Genomic DNA, 22,262 nt, shown 5'->3' with positions numbered 1-22,262 from the left:
CTTTTGCTGCTAGTCCAACAACCAGTATTTGAAAGGAAACAAGTAAGACGGTCTAAGACCTAAACTTTTTTTTTTTTAAAGTTGTACTGAAAAAATGCAAAACGAAAATACAAAGCTACAAAAGACTCTATAGCTGGGTCAAAAACTGTGTTGCTTCCAACGTCCATAGCTGCAATCATCTGACCAAAATGAACAAAGTAAATACATAATGTATTACTGCTGAAAGCCCAAAAAAAAAAAAGTATAGATTAATTATCAAATAGTGCATTGTAAATAATACAATCATAATAAATTCTTATTACATTTCAATATAAATTTTCACCATGTTTTTACCTTTTTAAGGTTCAGGACACCCTGGAGTACTTGTTTGAACACTAATTTCAAGAGTTCACACTTAGCTGAGGATTTATAAAAGCTTGTTTGGCATGCTGTCCTGGGAGAGAGCCCCGAGCTCAAGGGATCCACGAGCCCGTGGCTTCCTCCCGTTGGCAGAGCGAGAGGGGAGCCTGAGCTTGGTGGATCTCAGAACTCCCCGACTGCGATAGCTAAGGGAACACAGGGGTTAGACAAATGCTTGATTGTTATACGTGTTGAATGTCTTTGGATGGTGGGAGGAAACCGGAGAACCCAGGAAAAACCCACGCGGACACGGGAAGAACATACAAACTCCTCACAGAAACACCCACCGGCCCTAAGGGACCAGGGCCGGCAGTGTTCTTGCTGTGGGGCTCACAGTGCTAACCACTGGGCCGCCGTGCCACCCAATCAGAGGTAAAGGGGGAGGAGGGGGGTTTCTTCCAAACGAAGATAAAATGAGATGAAAACTGTGGTTATTTATAGTAGCTTAGGGTTCATGTGATTGGAAGATAGTGATTAGCAAATACGGGACTGGCCGTGATAAATCATAAGCACGGGATCCTCTCGAAATTAGTTTATGAATAAACTTCACTTGAACAGATTTGTGCGTGAGCATAAGTTTCGACCACAATAGCACCTGTTAGCTTTAATTGTTGATAAAACTGGATGATTTAGAGTTTTTCAGCTAATTTCATCTTCTGGGTTTAAAATAATTTTTTGGGGCAGAATCAAAATCGTTGCTGCAGTACAAATCTTGTAGTGGAGTGATGATGCGTGGGTTTCTCATTATTATGCATAGTGGAGTTTTCTTATCCTATGAGAAGACCCTGCTTCCTAATTATTTATAAGAGCATGTGCTTTCCGAAGGCAAAGCAGATCTGCTAAGCTGTGGGACCCAATAACTGGGTGAGATCGCATCCGCGCACATCACGGGTCATATGTTTTTATTTCCATGATTCCCACGATTCTGTCATGGCTGATACAGCAAAGCTGTTGGTTTGCAGCAAGCATTTTTGTAGAGAGACTGAGCTTTAAGAGAATTGGAGAACTTGGCGGACTTTGTCTTTTATCAGTTGAGTTTGTTACCATTCAGACACATCGCCTATATCCGTGCTGCTGTGTTTGCACATGTTTAAAATCCCTTAGATTACCGGCAGGGCTAATGGTTGGAATAGATATGGCAAGAAACCTGCTGAGCTGCTATTCAATGTGTCTGCATTCAGACTTGGGGATTGAGGAGGAGAGAAGTCCTCCTCATTTATAGTGTTTATATAAACATGATTATCTTTATAATGATATGTTGATGGCTACTGGCAGCCAATGTTTTTGAAAAAATCTCACAGGGTTGGAAAAAAAGTTTTTTGGGTGAGAACTGTCTCTTTAAACTCCAGAAGACCTCCAACAGTCAAGAGTTCAAGACAAAAGGAACAATAGGGCACAAAAGTCCAGACGGCAGGACCATTGCTGACTTTAGTTATGACTGTTTAGTCGAGCTGGAATTGTAGTTTATTGGAGTGCAGTGTTTTGAGTGTACTCCAATAAACTACTGTTTTTTTGAGTGCAAGGACCAAAGTATCTGTATGATACTGTTATGTAAAAGTTTTGTGGTTATAATAAGCAAGCATTCAAAGACATTATGTTTTGTTGTTTGAGTTTTGACTGGTCATTCATTCAATTATTCATTCATTCACTCACTCTTCCTTTTTAAAATAATCTCCTATTAAGGAAGTATTAATTTGCTCAAAAGTATTATAGGATAAAATAACTGTCGTCTGTTTAAGTGTGTTTAAAAATGTAATTTATTCCTGCAATGGTAACTCAGAATTTTCAACCATTAATATAGTTCCCGGTGTCACATTACTTTTAATCAATCATATTAGTTTGCTGACTTGGTGATTATTAATTATTTATTGTTATTATTAGTAATGTTTTGCTCAAAAGTATTTGAAATCTAAATAAGTAATTAAAAAGACGACATTTTAAATTTGGAAGAAATTCATCAGTAGTTTACAAAATAAAACTAAATTACATTATAGTCAACCATAACTATAAATTTGTACAATAAATTTCAAATATTGCCCAATATTAGAGGACAGAATGGAGATATAATAGGTATTGATCAGTAATTAATCACTAATGAAATAATACATTTTGTAATATAGGGTGGCACGGTGGTGCAGTGGGTAGAACGATTGCCTCACAGCAAGAAGGTCACTGGTTTAAGCCCTGGCTGGGCCAGTTGGCATTCCTGTGTAGAATGTACATGTTCTCCCCGAGTTCGTGTGGGTTTCCTCTAGATGCTCCGGTTTCTCCCACAGTCCAAATACATGCGGAATGGGTGAATCGAATAAGCTAAATTGGTCATAGTGTATGAGTGTGAAAAATTGTATGGGTGTTTCCCAGTACTGGGTTGCAGCTGGAAAGGCATCCACTGCGTAAAACATATGCTGGATAAACTAGCGGCTCATTTCGCTGTGCCACCCCAGATGAATAGAGGGGCTAAGCCAGAAAAAAAAATGATTAAATGAAGGAATTTTTGTAACAAATTATTAAGTGTCCTAATTTTGTGTGTGTGTGTGTGTGTGTGTATATATATATATATATATATATATATATATATATATATATATATATATATATATATATATATATATATATATATATATATATATATATAGTTGCATGTTGACTGACTTAAAATGACTGGCTCAAATTGTTCTCTTGCCCATTGAAACTACAGTATAACTGTAATATTTGAGAATTATGCATAAGTTTACTCCAAGTATGTTGAAGAGGTATTTGGGTCTGACTATATACATGTCATAGACATAGTTGTTTTAAGTTGTCCCAAACTGCACATTTGACAAAAGACAGGCATGCGTGAAGCAGACAGCTCTGCAGGGACACATTCTAGCGAATAGTGAGGTATTTGAAGGTGACAGAGGTTTATGTTGTTGGAGTTGAAATGCAGTTTAGTGCTGTCTGCTGGTTTCATCCTTCTTGTTAACAGAAGGTCTACACAGCAAGCAAGCAAGCAATCAATCAATCTGTCTTCCTCTCGCCGATTCAGTCTTTTACTCTCACACCCCGTCTCATATTCTTTCACAATCAATTTGTCTTTTCTTGTTCTTTGGATAAACACAGATTGCATACTTGTTCATAGTTTATCTGAGGTGTTTATATTCTCAGCTGTAGCAAGAGTCTCTGAGTTCATGTGAATGTTTGATAAACTCCGTCAATGTGTCAGGTGAGATTGTGGGAATCTATCCTGCATGTCAGACCGGCCAGTATGGAATCATATATGCATATTGATTAAAATGTTTCCATCTTAGTGATATTTTTTTCTCTTCTAAAAGATTTGCGACAGTTTGGCAACTATTGATGCTTTAATCAGATTTGTAAGTCCTGAACACGTGCATACGAGAACAATGAGTCATTAGCATATTATGTTCTGAATGGATCTACTTCATTGTGCAGCTGTATCAAATTAAGGTCTTGTTTACACCTGGGCTGTATCTGAAATCGATCCTTATGCCCTTTAATTGTGCACTTTTTAAGGAAGCAACCATTTCTAGTGGTGTATGAAACCATAGCGAACATTATGAAGTGCACTCTATCAATCCCACAATGCACCGCAACAATGAGTGTACAACCAATGCACAATCAACAGCTAGAAAATACCCACAATGCACCGTCAGAATTCACGTGCTGAATGAATTTTTGTATCTGACCACAAGATGGCATCTACAGCAGAATTCAAAATAAAACGTGATTTATTTAAACCGTAATTACTGTGGTGATTTGTATACAGTACATGAGCATAATTACTCATTACTAATAGACAGCTCGCTGATTGTTATATAATCTTCAAAGAGTCTGACCAAGAAGTTTAAAATCTGTCTGAGGGATTTATTAGCCAGCAAATCACAAACAAAACATCATCCCTTCAATGCACTTAATGCTTGAATTTACTAGCTTGTTTTTATTCACTTCTAGTGAACAATATTAGTGGACTAATGAAGGGAATGGAGTGATTTCAGATACAGCACTGGTACTTTAGTTGATCTAATTGGAATTCCAAAGTCTATGTGGGCTTTAATTTAAATGGGCCTTTCCTGATTGTTCTATTTAATTATGAAAAAGCTTGTGCAATAAGAGTGATAAGGAGAGACTCTTTTTTTTTTAGTTTCCATAGCTTTGGAAACTATACACATTTGACTTTTTTATAATTAGGACTTCGGCAAAATTAGAAATGCACCACATTTTCAGCCTCTAAAATGGTGAGGAAAAAAAGAGCTATGCTGTTCCACACTGTGAAGTGGCTTTCATGCCTGATGCAGAAAACACTGCACTAAGAAACCCATTCATTTCAATTGCTTGTGCTGAGCATGGGCGATTTGCTGCTGTGTAGACCAAAGCGTTAGAGCAGCAGAGTACACGTCGACTAACTTGGGGGTCGAAGTTCAGAATAGCTCAATATTTCTCTCTGTGAACACTTTGCTTATGTACATATACTTTAATTTACTAAATAACTTGTAAATAAAATGTTATTTTTTTACTTGTTTTTTAAAATCACTATAATTTAACTTAAGTTAAATTGAAAAAGTCTTACAAAATTACCTTGTGAGTATTTAAATAATAATTCAATAATAATAAATAATTATAATAAAATAATACTTACTAAGCATTTTTGGTTTAGTTTTTTCCCCAGTTTTGTTGGTTTTAGATTTGGAAAAATAGTTCAGTGGCTTTTTTGTTGTTGTGGTTATTGCTTTGAAACAGCATCTTCAGGACTTCGCAGTAACAATATACAGTTCACTGAAGCTTCACCTTTTTCTTTTGCATGTAACCTTTGACAGCATTGTGCGATAGTACATAAAATGTTGACATAGACATAGCAGCAGTAATATCTGGACTCCTAGTACTTCTGTAAATATTCTCTTAGAGGGAATAAATCTCGGTCACACTTTATTTTGATGGTCTGTTGAATTTAAGTTACACTGCATGTACATTCCAATTAATTCTCATTAGAATATAAGTAGACTATTTGGTTGGGGTTAGAATTAGTGTAAGTTGACATGTACTTGCAAAGTTTCTTATAGTCAGACTCAGTTAAAGCAGTATCATCAGATATTAAGCAAACAGTCTACTAATGCTCCAATGGACCATCAAAAAAAGTATTACCTAAATCCATTTTATGGGAGATTTTTAACTAATGACTTTCAGATCTTTTAAATGCACATGTAGATACACTACATACTAACGAAAAAAGAAAACTTTATCATATCACCTCTACACTAGCACTTGTACAAAAGTTTGCTAAATATCATATAGATAATACATAAATTGCTGTTGTCAGCAGGGATGAACTGGCATCCTACTCGAGCTGTGTTTGTGTGTGTGACATGGCAGTGCTGTGTTGACAGAGGGTGGCTGGAGGAATTTGAGTAGCAGAGGTTTCACGAGCCCCTTTGCCCCCTCTTCAAACTACAGAGCCGGGCAGCCACGTCAACCCATTCATGGGGGCAGAACCATTGCAAGGCAAACACACACACACATGTTGGGTTTCCTTGTTTTTTGGGGATTTTTGTAGAGAAAAGGATTTTAATACTCAAATATATATTCCATTGCTAAAGCTTACTCGTAAACACAAGCCTTAAATATTTTTTTCTGCATTTGTAAATTCATAAAAAATTACAAAAATTACCTTTAATATAATATAAGCTGTTTTAAGCTGTTTTCCCACGGAGACCACAAAATGATGTAACACATGACTGGTATTGCTATTCTTGTGGGGACATTTACAATGTAATCTTTTGTTGAATTCCACTTTATTTACTTTAGATATCTTTTTAATATAAACAGTGTTCTAAAGTCACATTAAAATGGTTTAAAATGAATATTTGATATACAGTATAAAAAAATATCAAGGTTTAAGAAAACTGGTCCTTTTGGCTTGTTTGTTTTTGTACATACAGCAGAAACCAATGCTTTAGTGTTGAAATCCCCATTTTTATTATATTTGCAAAAAAGAAACATTCTTCAAAATGTTTTTTATCTATTATACAGAGAAAACCATACACCTTTGATAGACATAAGGGTGAGTACAGTTTTTAAACAAAGATTGTTCCATCAGTCCTTTCAGTTCCAGAAAGGTTTTTAATAGAGAAAATGTTCTGTAAAAGGGCGAGGCAGTGGCGCGGTAGGTAGTGCTGTCGCCTCACAGCAAGAAGGTTGCTGGGTGGCTGGTTCGAACCTCGGCTCAGTTGGCATTTCTGTGTGGAGTGTGCCTTTGCGTGGGTTTCCTCTGGGTGCTCCGGTTTCCCCCACAGTCCAATGACATGCGGTACAGGTGAATTGGGTAGACTAAATTGTCCGTAGAGTATGAGTGTGTGTGTGAATGTGTGTGTGGATATTTCTCAGAGATGGATTGCGCCTGGAAGGGCATCCGCTGCATAAAAAACTTGCTGGATAAGTTGGTGGTTCATTCCACTGTGGCGACCTCGGATTAATAAAGGGACTAAGCCGACAAGAAAATGAATGAATGAATGAATGAATGAATGTTCTGTAAACTAAACAAAGTAGTCATTATGACATCACTGAAAAAAACATTTTGAGGGCACCTTTATTTTTAAGTGAGTATCAGTAATTAAGGATCTCTTTACATATATTTATAGTAATAACATAATATAATCTTTTGTACTGTGTATTGTGGGTCACATCTGCAAAGATTATGTTTAGACTTCAGATCAAATAAAAATAAAAAAATGAGTGCCAGATTCATATTTATAATATGCTTTATTCATTAAATGCTCAGCCGTTTAGAATGTTATTACTCGATTGAATGGGTGTTATCAGTTGTTATCAGCTGATAGAGAAGGACACCTACTTCTGCACCTACTTGTAGGCTAAGAAGGCTGTTATTATCCATCCACATGGTTAATCAGCTATAGATTTCATACAACTGAGGCCGGAAGTTAACAAGAATTATTTATATTATTTGTTAAATTTCCTGGGTAGCACGGTGGTGCAGTGGGTAGCACAATCGCCTCACAGCAAGAAGGTCGCTGGTTCGAGCCCCAGCTGGGTCAGTTGGCATTTCTGTGTGGAGTTTGCATCTTCTCCCTGTGTTGGTGTGGGTTTCCCTGGGTGCTCTGGTTTCCTCCACAAGTCCAAAGATGTGCGGTACAGATGCATTGGGTAAGCCAAAATTGTCAGTAGTCTATGTGTGTGAATGAGTGTGTATGGATGTTTTCTAGTGATGGGTTGCAGCTGGAAGAGCATCCGCTGCGTAAAACATATGCTGGGTAAGTTGGCGGTTCATTCCGCTGTGGTTACCCCAGATTAATAAAGGGACTGAGCCGAAAAGAAAATTAATGAATGAATAAATTTCTCATTAATTGTATTTTATTAACTTCTACCCTTACCCCAACTTTAAACCCAACCACCACAATAATATAAAACAAATCTGAATCTGGAGTCTTCTATTAGTATAGCTGATTAACCATGTGAATGAATGATAACAGCCTTTTGAGCCTACCAGTTGGCACAGAAGGCCCCTACTGACCCATATCTATCAGCTAATAACCACTGATAACGCCCATTCAATCAAGTGATAAAATTCAAAGCGGGCGATCTTAATACAGCAGAGCCGTTGTTTTGAAAAGAATAATCATGCATGTAGAAGGACGTTTGTTACCGTGCTGTAAGAGCAGAATGAAACAGTCAATTTTCAAGTTCTTCATTTGATTAATCTACTTCAGGATTTAGTTTGATTGCATATTTATTGTTTATCAGCGGATATTCCTCTATCATGTCTGTATGAGCAGGTGGATGGAGTGTAAGATGTGCATGTATGGAGGTGAGTAGCATGTGGTGTCCAGATGCTTTCAATAAAGACATATGGAGGAGAAACAGATGAAAAGAGTGGGCCTTGGGCAGTCAGATAATGAGTTGGAGACTTACAATAAACTTCAAAAGAGCTGAGAAAGAATATTAGGTTTTTATAAGTAAAGTCCTGCTTCCTCCAAGCTCAGCAGGGGCATGCACACGTACATACAAAAAACCTAAATATTCTGCCACGCACACGCAGACACGCATACAGCCCTACAGACTTGAATCAGTTTTAACATGAAAATCAATACCAGAATAGTGCCAGTGTAGTAACTTTTAGTATTCAACATACATATGCCAATATTCGATATATTGTGATAATGAACATGGACAATATTGATATCTTGATCACTTCAAAATATTGTGAACAATTATTTATTATTTAAAGTTTTAGATTTTTTTTATATTTAGATTGTTGTATTGGGAGTGGTGTTCACCACAGCACCAAATGCTTGAAGACTTAATAGGCAATTTGTTTTCAAACATTAACATGTTTACATGTTAATTGTTGTAATATTAAATAAATTTCATGTGTGTTCAAGAAAAAAGGTCGGGAGAGTTTTTCTTCAATGTCAAAAATTGTAAAAATTTATTGAACACAAATGAAGAATTCAATTCACAGAATTCTGTTATCCACAATGCAATGCAAAAGTTACATTAAGGTGCGCAACCACTTTCTGTTCTGACTTTAACTTATATAGGCAGATGATATTAACAGGTGAAATTCGTCATTTGTCAATCACTGTTCAGTCCTCCATTGGCCGCACCCCAGACATAAGTCACATTTTTCTATATATTCTCTGCACAACAATAAAAGCATAAAACTTTCTGTGCTCTGTGTTCAGTTTTAACACCATTCTTCAGACAGGAAGTTTCTGTAGAGCTGAATTAAATTTTGGACCAGCATTTATCTATGTCTGCAAAAATGCTAATTAGTATGCACAGCATCCACACACAACAGCAAGAGAAGTTCAGTTAATATATGACCCTTAAATGACCAATAATAAATAAATGATAAATGATAAAACGAAAAAAAGACAAAAATAATAAATAAATAAAAACATTCCTTTTTCCCAAGATAATCTTGCCTAAGACATTGTAAATTCTGTGACTAATTATAGGCCTGTTGTTGCATTGGAATAAAAGTTGTAGTCATTTTATTAAATGACTAATGGCGCATTAGAATAAAAGTCGTAATTGTTTTGTTAAATGACTAATGGCACATTAGAATAAAAGTTGTAATCGTTTTATTAAATAACTTATGACGCATTAGAATAAAAGTTGTAATGGTTTTATTAAATGACTAATGAAGCATTAGAAAAAAAGTCGTAATCGTTTTATTGTATGACTATTAACACATAAGAATAAAAGTCGTAATCGTTTTATTAAATGACTAATGGCGCATTAGAATAAAAGTTGTAATCGTTTTATGAAATGACTAATGACGCATTAGAATAAGAGTCGTAAACTTTTTATTAAATGACTAATGACGCATTAGAATAGAAGTCATAAATGTTTTATTAAATGACTAATGACGCATTAGAATAAGAGTCGTAAACTTTTTATTAAATGACTAATGACGCATTAGAATAGAAGTCATAAATGTTTTATTAAATGACTAATGACGCATTAGAATAAGACTCGTAAACTTTTTATTAAATGACTAATGACGCATTACAATAGAAGTCATAAATGTTTTATTAAATGACTAATGACGCATTAGAATAAGAGTCGTAAATTTTTATTAAATGACTAATGACGCATTAGAATAGAAGTCATAAATGTTTTATTAAATGACTAATGACGCATTAGAATAAGAGTCGTAAATTTTTATTAAATGACTAATGACGCATTAGAATAGAAGTCATAAATGTTTTATTAAATGACTAATGACGCATTAGAATAAAAGTCGTAATCGTTTTATTATATGACTATTAACATTTTAGAATAAAAGTCATAACCGTTTTTTAAATGACTATTAACACATTTGAATAAAAGTCGTAATCATTTTATTAAATGACTTAACACGTAAGAACATAAGTTGTAATCGTTTTATTAAATGGCTATTAACACAAGAATAAAAGTCGTAATCGTTTTATTAAATGACTATTAACACATAAGAATAGAAGTCATAATTGTTTTATTAAATGACTAATGACGCATTAGAATAAAAGTCATATCTGTTTTTTTTAAATGACTATTAACACATTCAAATAAAAGTCGTAATCGTTTTATTAAATGACTGACGCATTAGAAAAAAGTTGTAATTGTTTTATTAATTTACTAATGACGCATTAGAATAAAAGTCGTAATCGTTTTATTGATTGACTAATGACGCATTAGAACAAAAGTCGTAATCATTTTATTAAATGACTATCAGTGCTATCAATGACTATCAAATAGATTAGTATTGTAATAATACTATAAATTGTAATTTAAATAAAAATAAGTAAATAAATAAATAAATAGGATACCAGCAGAAGCCTAGCAGTCAATGGTTCAAGCAGAAAAACATAAAAATGTAGTTGTGTTTGTATCGATATAGAATAGCATTCTAATGAAAAATAAAAAAATGGAGCATGGTTAGTGTTAGCAGTGCGTTGTTGCCTTTGGCTGTGATAAGTTGTTATGGATGGAGAGGTGAGAGCGAAAGGTGAGGAGAAAGTGTCTGTTTGGATATATGACTGACTGAAGCTCCAGAAAGCAGAAGTTTGAGTCATTCAGATGTTGGCTGGTTGAAATTCTTAAGGCTGTTTGCTTGTCCGGTCATGAATATGAGCATTGCCCCCTGCAGCCACAGCCAAGACATAGACTCAAAGACTTGCAGGCAGAAATACACTAACATCAGCAGAAATTAGATAACATTTGGGTGAATCTCACAAAAGGCTATCAAAGTCTGGGTTATTCTTCTGAAAGGAATATGCACAATATTCATTATTGACATTTTTTTAATAAGATTCGAGTATTAGTTAAAACAAGTTTTCTCCAAACTGCTATCAAAGTAATATAAATAATGATTAATGTATTGTGTTGCAAGATTATCTCAAACTCACAATTAATATAAACTACAAAAATATGTTGCTATACTGAAAAACAAAATTAAGCAAAACAAAACTAAGAATTGTCAGAAATAAAGCCTGAAATGCAAGAAAGAATATAAATAAATTGACAATTCTGAGAAAGGTAAACTCCTGAAGCTCTTCTTTATTCTTCAAACTTTCCACACCATTTATTGTCACAATTTTTCCATCATAAATTAATAGTTAATGTCTTACTGGTTTTTTTGAGAGTAAAAAAGTCAGAATTGTTACACAGGATATCAGAATTGTAAAAAAGTCTGAATTGTGAGATAAAAATGTTTAATAAAATGTAAATAAAATATTAAACTAAATCAAAGAAAATGACAGTATTGAGATTCATAATTAAGTATAATGTAATCAAAAAAGTAAGACTAGGGAAAAGTTTGTTTTAAAGTAAATTTTTACAAATTTTACATGCTATTTCAGTTTTTCGGTATTTGTAAAATCTACAAACAATTTCAGAGTAAACAATCTGTCAGACATAATGCAAGTCAGACATAATGCAAATATATAGTAATGCATAAAGTCAAGAAGGTCCCATAAATCTCCATAACACCTGAGAATTGTATGTATTGTAGTTTGTCAACCCAAAATGCTGTGTGTGTGTCTCTACCCAGGAGGTTTGGACAATGCACATGTGAAATCATTAGCCATTAGAGAGGCATTTAAAGAGAGCGTGTCTGTTTATTCCAGATGTTTATACCAGCAGTATGATGATGAAACCACAATACATATATTTAATTCATCCAAATGCAATGCTAGAATTAACAAAGAGACGAACAAAACAATGAGACTTGCACGCAAAGTAAAGCTAACAAATGTGCATTTATCTTAATATAATAACATGCACATGCATGCACTCTGTTGCTTTTCTGCCTCTTTGTTCATTCCAAACGTAACAGATTTTTCACAGATGTTCTGTAAAAATGATTGCAGCTTGCAGGCCGGTTTTCCTTTAAAACAACTGTGGCACACTTACATTTACTGAAGTCATCAGAGGAGCGCCGTGTGTCTGAAAGCTAGTGATCTTTTTTACCTGTCATTACCTGCTTGTCAGGTGTTTCGAACCAGTGATAAAGAACCAGACTGCTAATCAAGCTCAATGCTGTCTGTTCCCCCTGCTGTTATACACTCTTAAAAACCCGGACACCCACATACTTAAAATACACACCATCCTGGCTTGTATTTCTGGCACTCTGTGTTGTTAAGAGCGAGACTCTGTTGACTGAGTAATTGTCTGTGTTTGCATAAGGGACAAAATAGCAGTCACGGTGTCAAATGGCTGGTCAGTCACTTGTTATTTAAAGGCAAAGAGTGTAATAACGCCAGTATACTTAGATACTGTTATCTGACAGTGTTTGTTTGTGGGTGTATTTGCAGCTTTACACTAGTATTATTCACTGCAGATGCTCATGGCAGACATAAGTGTAGATTTGGGAGGCGGCAGTGGGAACAGGGTGGACTTGTCCTTCAGTCAGCTGTTTTATGCTTTCTGTCTTTTCTCAAATGTGTCGCAAATGTGAATTTTTGCCTGTTTTCTTCACCAAGTTGTAAGTCTGATTGTGTGGAAAATATACTGTCTTCCACAAAATCCTCACAGTTTGACAGGCATATTATGTTTTGTTTCCAAGACTATGTCTACACTAATCCTGATAAATTGGACTATGTCATTCACCATGTTAGCTAAATTGGTCACATGACTAAAATGCATCATAGTTTTCAAAAGCTTCAGTTTTCACAGTCCATACCTACATAGCAAAATTTCTCAGGCCCAGCTCTAGCCCACAAAATCAGCAATTGGTTGGCCCAGATGCCACAGTGAATTATGATGCATAACTAGACCAGGTCTAGCCTCTAGACAAGGGCCAAACATGGACCATATCTGGGCCCAGTCTTAGCCAAGTTAATAAACCATGACTGGGCCTGAACTCCGGAATTACAGCAATGAAACTGATAAACCCATGATGCATTGCAGTTTAGGTGCGCTATGGGCGTTTTTTTTTTTAAGCGACCTGGTTGTTAGAATTTTTTTCTTTATTCAAAAATAACTCAAATGTTTTTTAAATGTGGGTCAAAATAGGCCAAACTTATCTGAGCCAAATACTACTTTTGACATCTGACCTAAGTCTTGTGTGCTGCTTTAAGGACGGTGTCACCTCTGCCAAAACTGGGCCATGATTGGCCCACATGCTGCACGCCAGTGCCAGATGAACACCTGCTGTGCCAGCTTTATGCCAAATCTGGGCCAGAATTCTTTGCTGTCTGGGAATTGTGACGCAAATATGCCATTTGCAAATGTATCCACTTTGGACTATGTTTTCAAAATAATATATTATCATTAACTAAAATGTTGTCTCAGTGTGGACGGAAGGCCAAAATGGAGAAAAATATATGCGTTTTTAAAAAAAAAAAAAACATGGCCCAATCTAATCTGCAAGGTTGGGGTTATAGTACAGTATGTTGCTCATTCATTACTGTTTCCACTGGTAATAAAAGGGTGGAGCTAGACTCACTAAACGCTATTGGTTTACACTGAATCATCACTTGCTCATGTAACAAGCCAGGGGAACGTCAACACAAGAGGTGCCATTTTTAAATACACAGCCAAAACACGACACTGTGATAATACAATGATGGTGCACAGTAATGAACCAGGTCATGAGCTCAAACAAAGTTTTTCTCTTCTTATGACAAAGAACAAGAACAGGATCTTCTGTATGTCCTCCATTGTTGTTTATGCAGCTGTTCACGTCACATTTCTCAATTTGTGTACACTTGCCACTCATCCACTTTTGAAATAATGAACTTAAACACACAAAAGATGCAATATTTTAATCACCCATAGCAGTTTTCATCTTTAAAGAAAAATGACTTCGATTGAAGCTTTTGGGCAAATGCCTGCCCAGTAAAGAGTACTGTTGGCAGTGAAAATGCAGACTTGATTAGAGTGATCTGTACCTAATCGTACTGTACTGTGCTGTACTTTCCTGAGTCATACTGCCTCATGGAAATGAGGCATAAATATCAGCAGAATAATGCTGGAGTTACATGACAAAGTTTAAATCAATTTAATACATATAGTTCTTTAAAATTCATGAGATTTTGGTATTTGATTTGGTATTTGAGATTTGGTATTTGCATCATGCTCGAATACTGAATTTCTACATGATTGCTGAAAGGTGTTCATCATGTTTTTTTGGGTGATTTTAAGTGGTTTCTAACTGAATAATGTGACATTCCGGCAACTAGATATGACTCAGGTCCTTATTCTGCTTTACCTTTATGGGATGATGCCTGTTTTAACCACCAAGTAAAAAAAACATATGAATAGCTTGAGGTGCCATGATGCCTATCTTTGTAAAATATCTACACATCAAAACAGCTAAAATTTTCTGTCCCCCTATTTGTACTTGATAGAAAATACAATTAGAAAGATAATAAATACTAGAACATTGGAAATAATCCTTGTTTTGTCCTGTTTCACAAACATACTGTTGTACACTGTAAACATTTTTGCTGCCTTACATTTTTTAGTTAAATTAAATTTTAAACTTACAACAATCAAACAGACTAAAAATATGAAGTATGAAAACTTGGCATAACATATCAAATTAAATCATTTGTTAAAACCTGAATAATTTTTCTTTTTTTAAAATAAGTAAAACAACATCAAAATATTTGTTGTCTTGACTTTTTGGTCATTACATATTTAGTGTATTACTTGTTTTAGGCCCAAACTTATTTGGTCAAGTTTTAGGCTTCAAATCAATTAAATAATACAATTGAGTTTTGTCGCGGTGGCGCAGTGGGTAGCTCAGCAGAAAAGGTCGCTGGTTTGAGTTTCAGCTGGGTCAGTTGGCATTTCTGTGTGGAGTTTGCATCCTCTCCCTGTGTTCGCGTGGGTTTCTTCCGGGTGCTCCGGTTTCCCCCACAAGCCCAAAGACGTGTGGTATAGGGGAATTTGGTAAGCTATATTGTCCATAGATTGTCCATAGTGTATGTGTTTGAATGAGTGTGTATGGATGTTTCCCAGTCATGGGTTGCAGCATGAAGGGTAAAACATATGCTGGTTAAGTTGGTGGTTCATTCCGCTGTGGTGACCTCAGATTAATAAAGGGACTAAGCCGAAAAGAAAATGAATGAATGATAAGGAGTCTATAACGCTAACAGGACAAAAGAACAATATCTTTTGAATCACAAACAGCCTTAAAAAATTGACTTGTTATAGTGTTGTAGTTGAACAAATTTAAAAATATGGTATGTAAGTAAATGTCTATAACTGTACAGTAAAAATCTGAAGATACACAGCAGTTGGATTTTATTTCTGGTAAAGGTGGGGTGAGGAAATGTGCATGTGTGTGTGAATGTGACGACTGAGGTGATGTCAATATTTGTTGGTTCTTTCCCACACGCTTTCACTGCAGAGACCCTGTGCTGCGCACTGGAGGTTTCCACTGGCTCAGCCAAACAGCCCTGACTCAACTGAGGACACTGTGTGTGTTTGTGTGCTTGTGTCAGTGTTTACATGTGATCGCCACAAACCACAAGTAGTAATGCTGGGAAAACTCACTGTTATGTCACAGCATTTGTATGTTTGTCACTTTTAATTTAGTCAAACTATGTATTAGTTGCTTAAATGTTGCAAAGCATGCTACGCTAGGCTGTTTGAATGCTAATATAAAACTTAGACAATACGTCTTTTATGTCTCACAAGCTGGTGTTGGCAAGCTATTGCTAAGTGCCTCACTTTCTTGCAAGCCAATAACCTTGCATGAGGAATTTATCTGCCCTAGGAATACAGCACTAGCTGCTCGCTAGCACTGTGAAATAGCACTTTTGGCATCTTCGTGTGAATTTTAATATTCTGATCAAGCTCTGCCACAAGTCTAGAAGGAAATGCTAACTGGAAACACATTGCTGGGTATATCCACCCTTGCCTGAGGGACGCATAGAGCCTTCGGTGCTCCTGATGAGCAGCTGTTTTTGGAGATGCTCTTGTTTATGTGAAAATAAAAGTACAATCTCTCTTGTCATTTCTTGAAGGGCTGCAACAGACCATAACGTGGACAACAGCACAGCCATGCTGAGAGAGTGGCTGAAGAACAGGCAGAGCAGATATCACTATGTGGAGTGGAGGCCCATGGAGGAGCCACGGTTGGTTGAAAACATCTTGTTCCAAAACAGATCAATAAGCACTAATCAAATCACTTCCAATCCAATTAGCACTAATAGCTGTTTATGTCAGGACTTTGTGGCAGTTTTTCTGAATTAAAGCATTTCCAGAAGAAGGATTAAATAAGTGTGTTTGCTCTGTTGACATTTATTCACCTTCCTATTTTTTCCAGTATTAATATACTCTCATTGGCCACTTTATTAGGTACACCTTACTAGTACAGGGTTGGACCACATTTTGCCTTCAGAATAGCCTTAATCCTTCATGGCATAGATTCAACAAGTTACTAGAAATATTTCTCAGAGATTTTGCTCCAGTTTCCCAGAGATTGCAGCCGGAAAAGCATCCACTGCGTAAAAACAAATGCTGGATAAGTTGGCGGTTCATTCCGCTGTGGCGACCCCAGATTAATAAAGGGACTAAGCCAAAAAGAAAATGAAGGAATGAGATTTTGGTCCATATTGACATGTTAGCATCACACAGTTGCTGCAGATTTGTTGGCTCCACATCCATGATGTAAATGTCCTGTTCCACAACATCCCAAAGGAAAAAATCCCAGTAAATCATCAGTTTAGCCTGTCTTGCACTAATAACCATGCAACATTCAAAGTCACTTAAATTACCTTTCTCCCCCATTCTGATGCTCAGTTTGAACTGTAGCAGATCATTTGAACATGTCTACATGCCGAAATGCATTTAGTTGGTGCCATGTGATTAACTGATTCGAAATTTGCATTAACGAGCAGTTGGACTGTTGTACCTAATAAAGTGACCGGTAAGTGTATAAAGTGGAAATATTTGTGTACCTAACAGTTTAAACAAACATGCAAAAGAAGTGTCATTAAACACTATATTTTGAGACTTTTGAACTCAAAAAAACTTGTAATGTAACTGTAATACAATTAATGAGAAAAAAGGCCATGTATTATTATAGGATTTTAAACCTGTATTTAACCTTAGAATGATTTCAAATTAAAAGTGTCTGATTTTGTCTGTCGTTTAAATTTAAAGGATTATAATCTTATTTAAGTGATTAAGGATTTGGAAAGTCTGACAGTAATCAGTGTTGAGTACTGCTGTAAGGTTAATCCTGCCAGGTTTAAATGTTTTGACGATGGACTGTTGGAAACATTCAATAGAAATTTAGTAAAGTAAATAATGCTGTCTGATCCCAACAAATGTAGTGTTCTTTAACTAAAATATACTCAGAATTAACACAAAGTGTTGTCGATATTTATCTAGGACAAATTATTTTAATATGAATGTAACATTTTCTAATCATCTAATTAAACAATTAAATTTAATTTTTCGATTTTAATTTGATATCAATCGATATTCATCGATATTTATTTGTTTATTTGTTTATTAAGGTCATACACAGATGAGTGGGGGCCAAAACACTGGTCTTCGTCTCGTGTCAGTCATGTAATGAAGCTCAGACAGGCAGCATTAAAGGCTGCAAGAGCTCGCTGGGCTGATTATATACTGGTGAGTTCACTCTGTCATTATTGTCATGACTTACTTGATTATGGTGCATCTAATACAGCAGTGTTAATATAAAAACACAAGTACTAATACCCAATAATTTCATCATTTCTCTTTCTTTTTCTCCCAGTATGTTGACAGTGATAACCTGCTGACCAACCCACGGGTGTTGAATCTTCTGATGGCAGAGAACTTAACCCTAGTGGCGCCCATGCTGGATTCAAGATCGCTTTACTCAAACTTCTGGTGTGGCATCACACCTCAGGTAAAACTCAGTCACCTCAGAAAAGAAACTGACCAAAAAAAAATGTTATTCATCATTTATTCACCTTCATGTTATTGCAGTAATTTCTTCTGTGGAACATAGAAAAACTTTTGAGTTTTTAATTCATACCATGACAAAAGGCACTTTTTGGTCCTCAAAGGTCCTTTTGGGTGTAAATCTAGATATAAGCATATAGCTGATTAATAAGTTCATCACTAAGTCATGGAAATAACACACGGTGAGCCTTAAACACCATTGTTTGTTTTCTAAAAAAGAGGCCAATTGGTACAAACTACAGACTCTGATGATCCACCTGGGTATATAAATATGCACACCCCAGGCTGTGTGCGATTGGCTACATCGTTAATAAGTGAGATTATAGCAATGATACCCCCCCCCCCCCCACCCCTTATTTGTAAGTTTATCTAAGCTTTTATTAAACATAGGATGTATTTGAGACTCTTATTTTGAAATCTGCAGAGACAGGGAGATTAAAAATTAGCAGTTTTGTGAGGCAAATGTTTATAATATTTATAATAAAAATCTGTTATATAATGTATAAATTAATAAATTTATTGATATATTATTAATTTATATCAGCACTACCCAAAGAGCCTTAGGGTTCGTTTAAATATATCTTGTGTTAATTTTACATGTATATTGTGAAAATTGCTAAATATATTTGTGAGGCAATAAACATATGTAAACTAAATAAGTGTTCAATGCATCGTTTTATATCACTCAGCTCTTGTTGTCATTTTCTTAAGTGATAGGACGCGAATAAACTAAATTAAATAAACTAAATAAATAAACTAAAATAAATTTTGTATTTATGTCTGTGTTTTCATATTCATTAAAGCTTCAAAATACAATTTATGTACATCTCTGTCTTTCCCTTTTGTCAAATATTTTGATAATTTAGCCTAAATTTCTTCCTAAAAACAACTCAGGACCAAACTGCTGTGCACAAAATGCTTTCAAACGTAAACATTCATTCATCATTCATATTGATTATGTTCAATACATTAATAGCCTGACCTTTCCGACTTTCTCTCAGGGTTATTACAAGCGTACCCCAGACTACCAGCCTATCCGTGAGTGGAAGCGTTTGGGCTGTTTTTCAGTTCCCATGGTTCACTCCACCTTCCTGCTGGATCTGAGACGCAGTGCCACACTGGACATGGCCTTCTACCCGCCTCACCCGGACTACAGCTGGGCATTTGATGACATCATGGTGTTTGCATTCTCTGCGCGAGAAGCTGGTGAGAAACTCGTTTAACAGCAGTTCGTTAAAAAGTTTTTTCTCAATTATGATGACATAAAAATAGGACGTAATTCAAAATAATTTAATTACATTTATTTTCTGGAGACGCGGTGGCGCAGTGGGTAGCTCTTTTGCCTCACAGCAAGAAGGCCGCTGGTTCAAGCCACGGCTGGGTCAGTTGGCATTTCTGTGTGGAGTTTGCATGTTCTCCTCGTGTTTGCGTGGGTCTCCTCTGGGTGCTCGGGTTTCCTTAAGTTCAAAGACATGCAGTACCGGTGAATTGGGGCTAAATTGAATGGATGTTTCCCAGTGATGGGTTGCAGCTGGAAGGGCGTCCGCTGTGTAAAACATATGCTGGAGAAGTTGGCGGTTCATTGCACTGTAGCGACCCCTGATGAATAAAGGGACTAAGTCGAAGGAAATTGAATGAATGTATGTTCTTAAAGCATTTGTAAACTTTGATCCCTTACTAAAACAATATTAAAACAAAATGTATTTCTATCTCATCTATCTTCTATATGCGTTATGAAGGATCATCTTTCATAAATAACCTATAAATAATTAAAATATTAAATGATATATATTATCATTCTGTTACAATACAAATGAGCTTGAACAAAAGAACACTTCTCTTTTACTCTTTAATACTACTATATTTATTATAAACAATGTTAAATTTATATTTATTAATGTAAAATCTATTAAATGTATAAATGTTAAAGTAAACATTTAAAAAAATATCAATTTATTCGGCAAAATATGTTACAAATGTGTTAGTGTAAAGGAAAATGAACATTAAGATAGATGCAGGTCATTATACTTAATATATTATACATTATGACAGATTTTATGGCATTATTTAAGTGTATGAGTTTTTTGTTTAAAGGAGCACAGAATTTTTAAGCACAGAATGTTTCCAGAGCACATGTGTTCGCTGTTTTTTTGGGGTCAAAAACAGACACGGATCAGAGCATAACACACAATTCACTGCTCCTCCATCTGTCCAGCTCCGGTATATATCACTGAGGAGATTTTATTTTGCTAGTGTAACAGCTTTAATGTCGGATAATCTTGTGGCTAATATAACCAGCCCCAGCTGGGCGTTTTTATGGCTTCTCTGGGTGTTTGTGGATATCCCACTGAGGGAAATAATGTGAGCGAGAGAAAGGGCATGCAGAGAAACTACAGTAAATCCAGCAAACACACAACCAACACAAAGACGACAAAGCCATGGTTCCAAACACACCCAGAACTGCACCAAACCACACGAACACATCAGTGATGCAACACTTCATGTTTCTAATTGTGTGGAGAGATGATTACAGGGTACATGGGATTATGTCAGATATCACTGTTTGCGTGCACATTTATTTTATGAAGCGTCTGTGGTTTTTTAGGTGTACAGATGTATGTGTGTAACAGAGAACATTACGGGTTTCTGCCTGTCCCTCTGAAGGCCCAACAGAGTGTTGAAGATGAAGAGGAGAGTTTCACACACACCATCACTGAGGCCATGAGTGAGTATTAACACACGTTATACATATGAATATGTCTATTATAGAAATGCAAAATGACATACGCATGTGTATGATGTTTGCTTTGAGTTTTTCCAAATATATCCACACTTTGGAGAAATTGGATGACAGTCTTTCTAAAACATTTCAGGAGACGATGGGTGTATATATAAAACTTTGTGCTTCTGTTTTAATCAAGTGGTAAAAATACCGCATTCCTCAAACTAAATAAAGTGTTTAAGGATGAATATTAAAAGCAACATTATTCAAAATTAAGGCTGAAGTTAAGAAATTACAGAAATAATAGTTATTTTTGACATTATTGTGTACATCAAAAGCAGCTTGTTTCCGTGCATCTCCCATCCTCGCATATCATAACAGATGCTCAGTATTTAGTATTTAAATGTTCAATCTGATTGAGGTTTTACAGTACCAATCAATCTGGTGTGGGTTTTCCAAACAACAGCATAACTCATGGATTAAAAACCATAGTATGATTATAAACAGTGTACTTTAAAGTATTTCCTAAACTCTGTCAGAATGGAGCCAGATCAGTCTAAAACAAATACATTTACAAAATATAATGCATACATCCACAACACAATTTACATTAACAAAATACAATTCGTATTTATAAATACACTAATTCAATTTGTAAATTCACAATTCGATTCATAAATAGACTTATCCAATTCATAAATTCAAAACATGATTCATAAATACACAAATCCAATTAATAAATTCAAAACATGATTCATAAATACACAAATCCAATTAATAAATTCAAAACATGATTCATAAATACACAAATCCAATTCATAAATTCAAAACATGATTCATAAATACACAAATCCAATTAATAAATTCAAAACATGATTCATAAATACACAAATCCAATTCATAAATTCAAAACATGATTCATAAATACACTAATCCAATTTATAAATTCTTTAGAATGATCTAGCTCCATATGTCACAGACCCATCATTTGAATCATGCTAGTTCAAACTTAAAACCTTTGTAATGACGCTCCTCAAAGATGTGGAGTTTAAATTTAAATCATATAAAAAATACATACAAAATACATACAAATAAAATCTATGACAGAAGCTTTCTTAAAGTTCAACAAAACTTTTTATAATTGTTTCACACACAATATTTAAACATAAAAAAATGTATATAAATGAACCATCAAACCACTCATACTATATATCTACAGTATCTATATACT

The 22,262-nt window shown here is 35.3% G+C and overlaps 1 protein-coding gene across 1 annotated transcript in view; it reads left to right on the top strand.

Annotated features, from left to right (window-relative positions):
• colgalt2b (collagen beta(1-O)galactosyltransferase 2b) overlaps positions 1–22,262 on the top strand; it is a 30,563-nt gene that overhangs the window by 3,137 nt on the left and 5,164 nt on the right. The window contains exons 2-6 of the mRNA NM_001130076.1: positions 16,374–16,484; positions 17,874–17,991; positions 18,119–18,253; positions 19,311–19,515; positions 20,915–21,034. Of these exons, the coding sequence (NP_001123548.1) occupies positions 16,374–16,484; positions 17,874–17,991; positions 18,119–18,253; positions 19,311–19,515; positions 20,915–21,034 (689 nt within the window). The remainder of the gene's footprint in view (positions 1–16,373; positions 16,485–17,873; positions 17,992–18,118; positions 18,254–19,310; positions 19,516–20,914; positions 21,035–22,262) is intronic.

The sequence above is a fragment of the Danio rerio genome, chromosome 8 (genome assembly GCF_049306965.1).
Source record: "Danio rerio strain Tuebingen ecotype United States chromosome 8, GRCz12tu, whole genome shotgun sequence".
NCBI lineage: Eukaryota > Metazoa > Chordata > Actinopteri > Cypriniformes > Danionidae > Danio > Danio rerio.
This window is presented reverse-complemented; position numbering and strand designations above follow the sequence as displayed.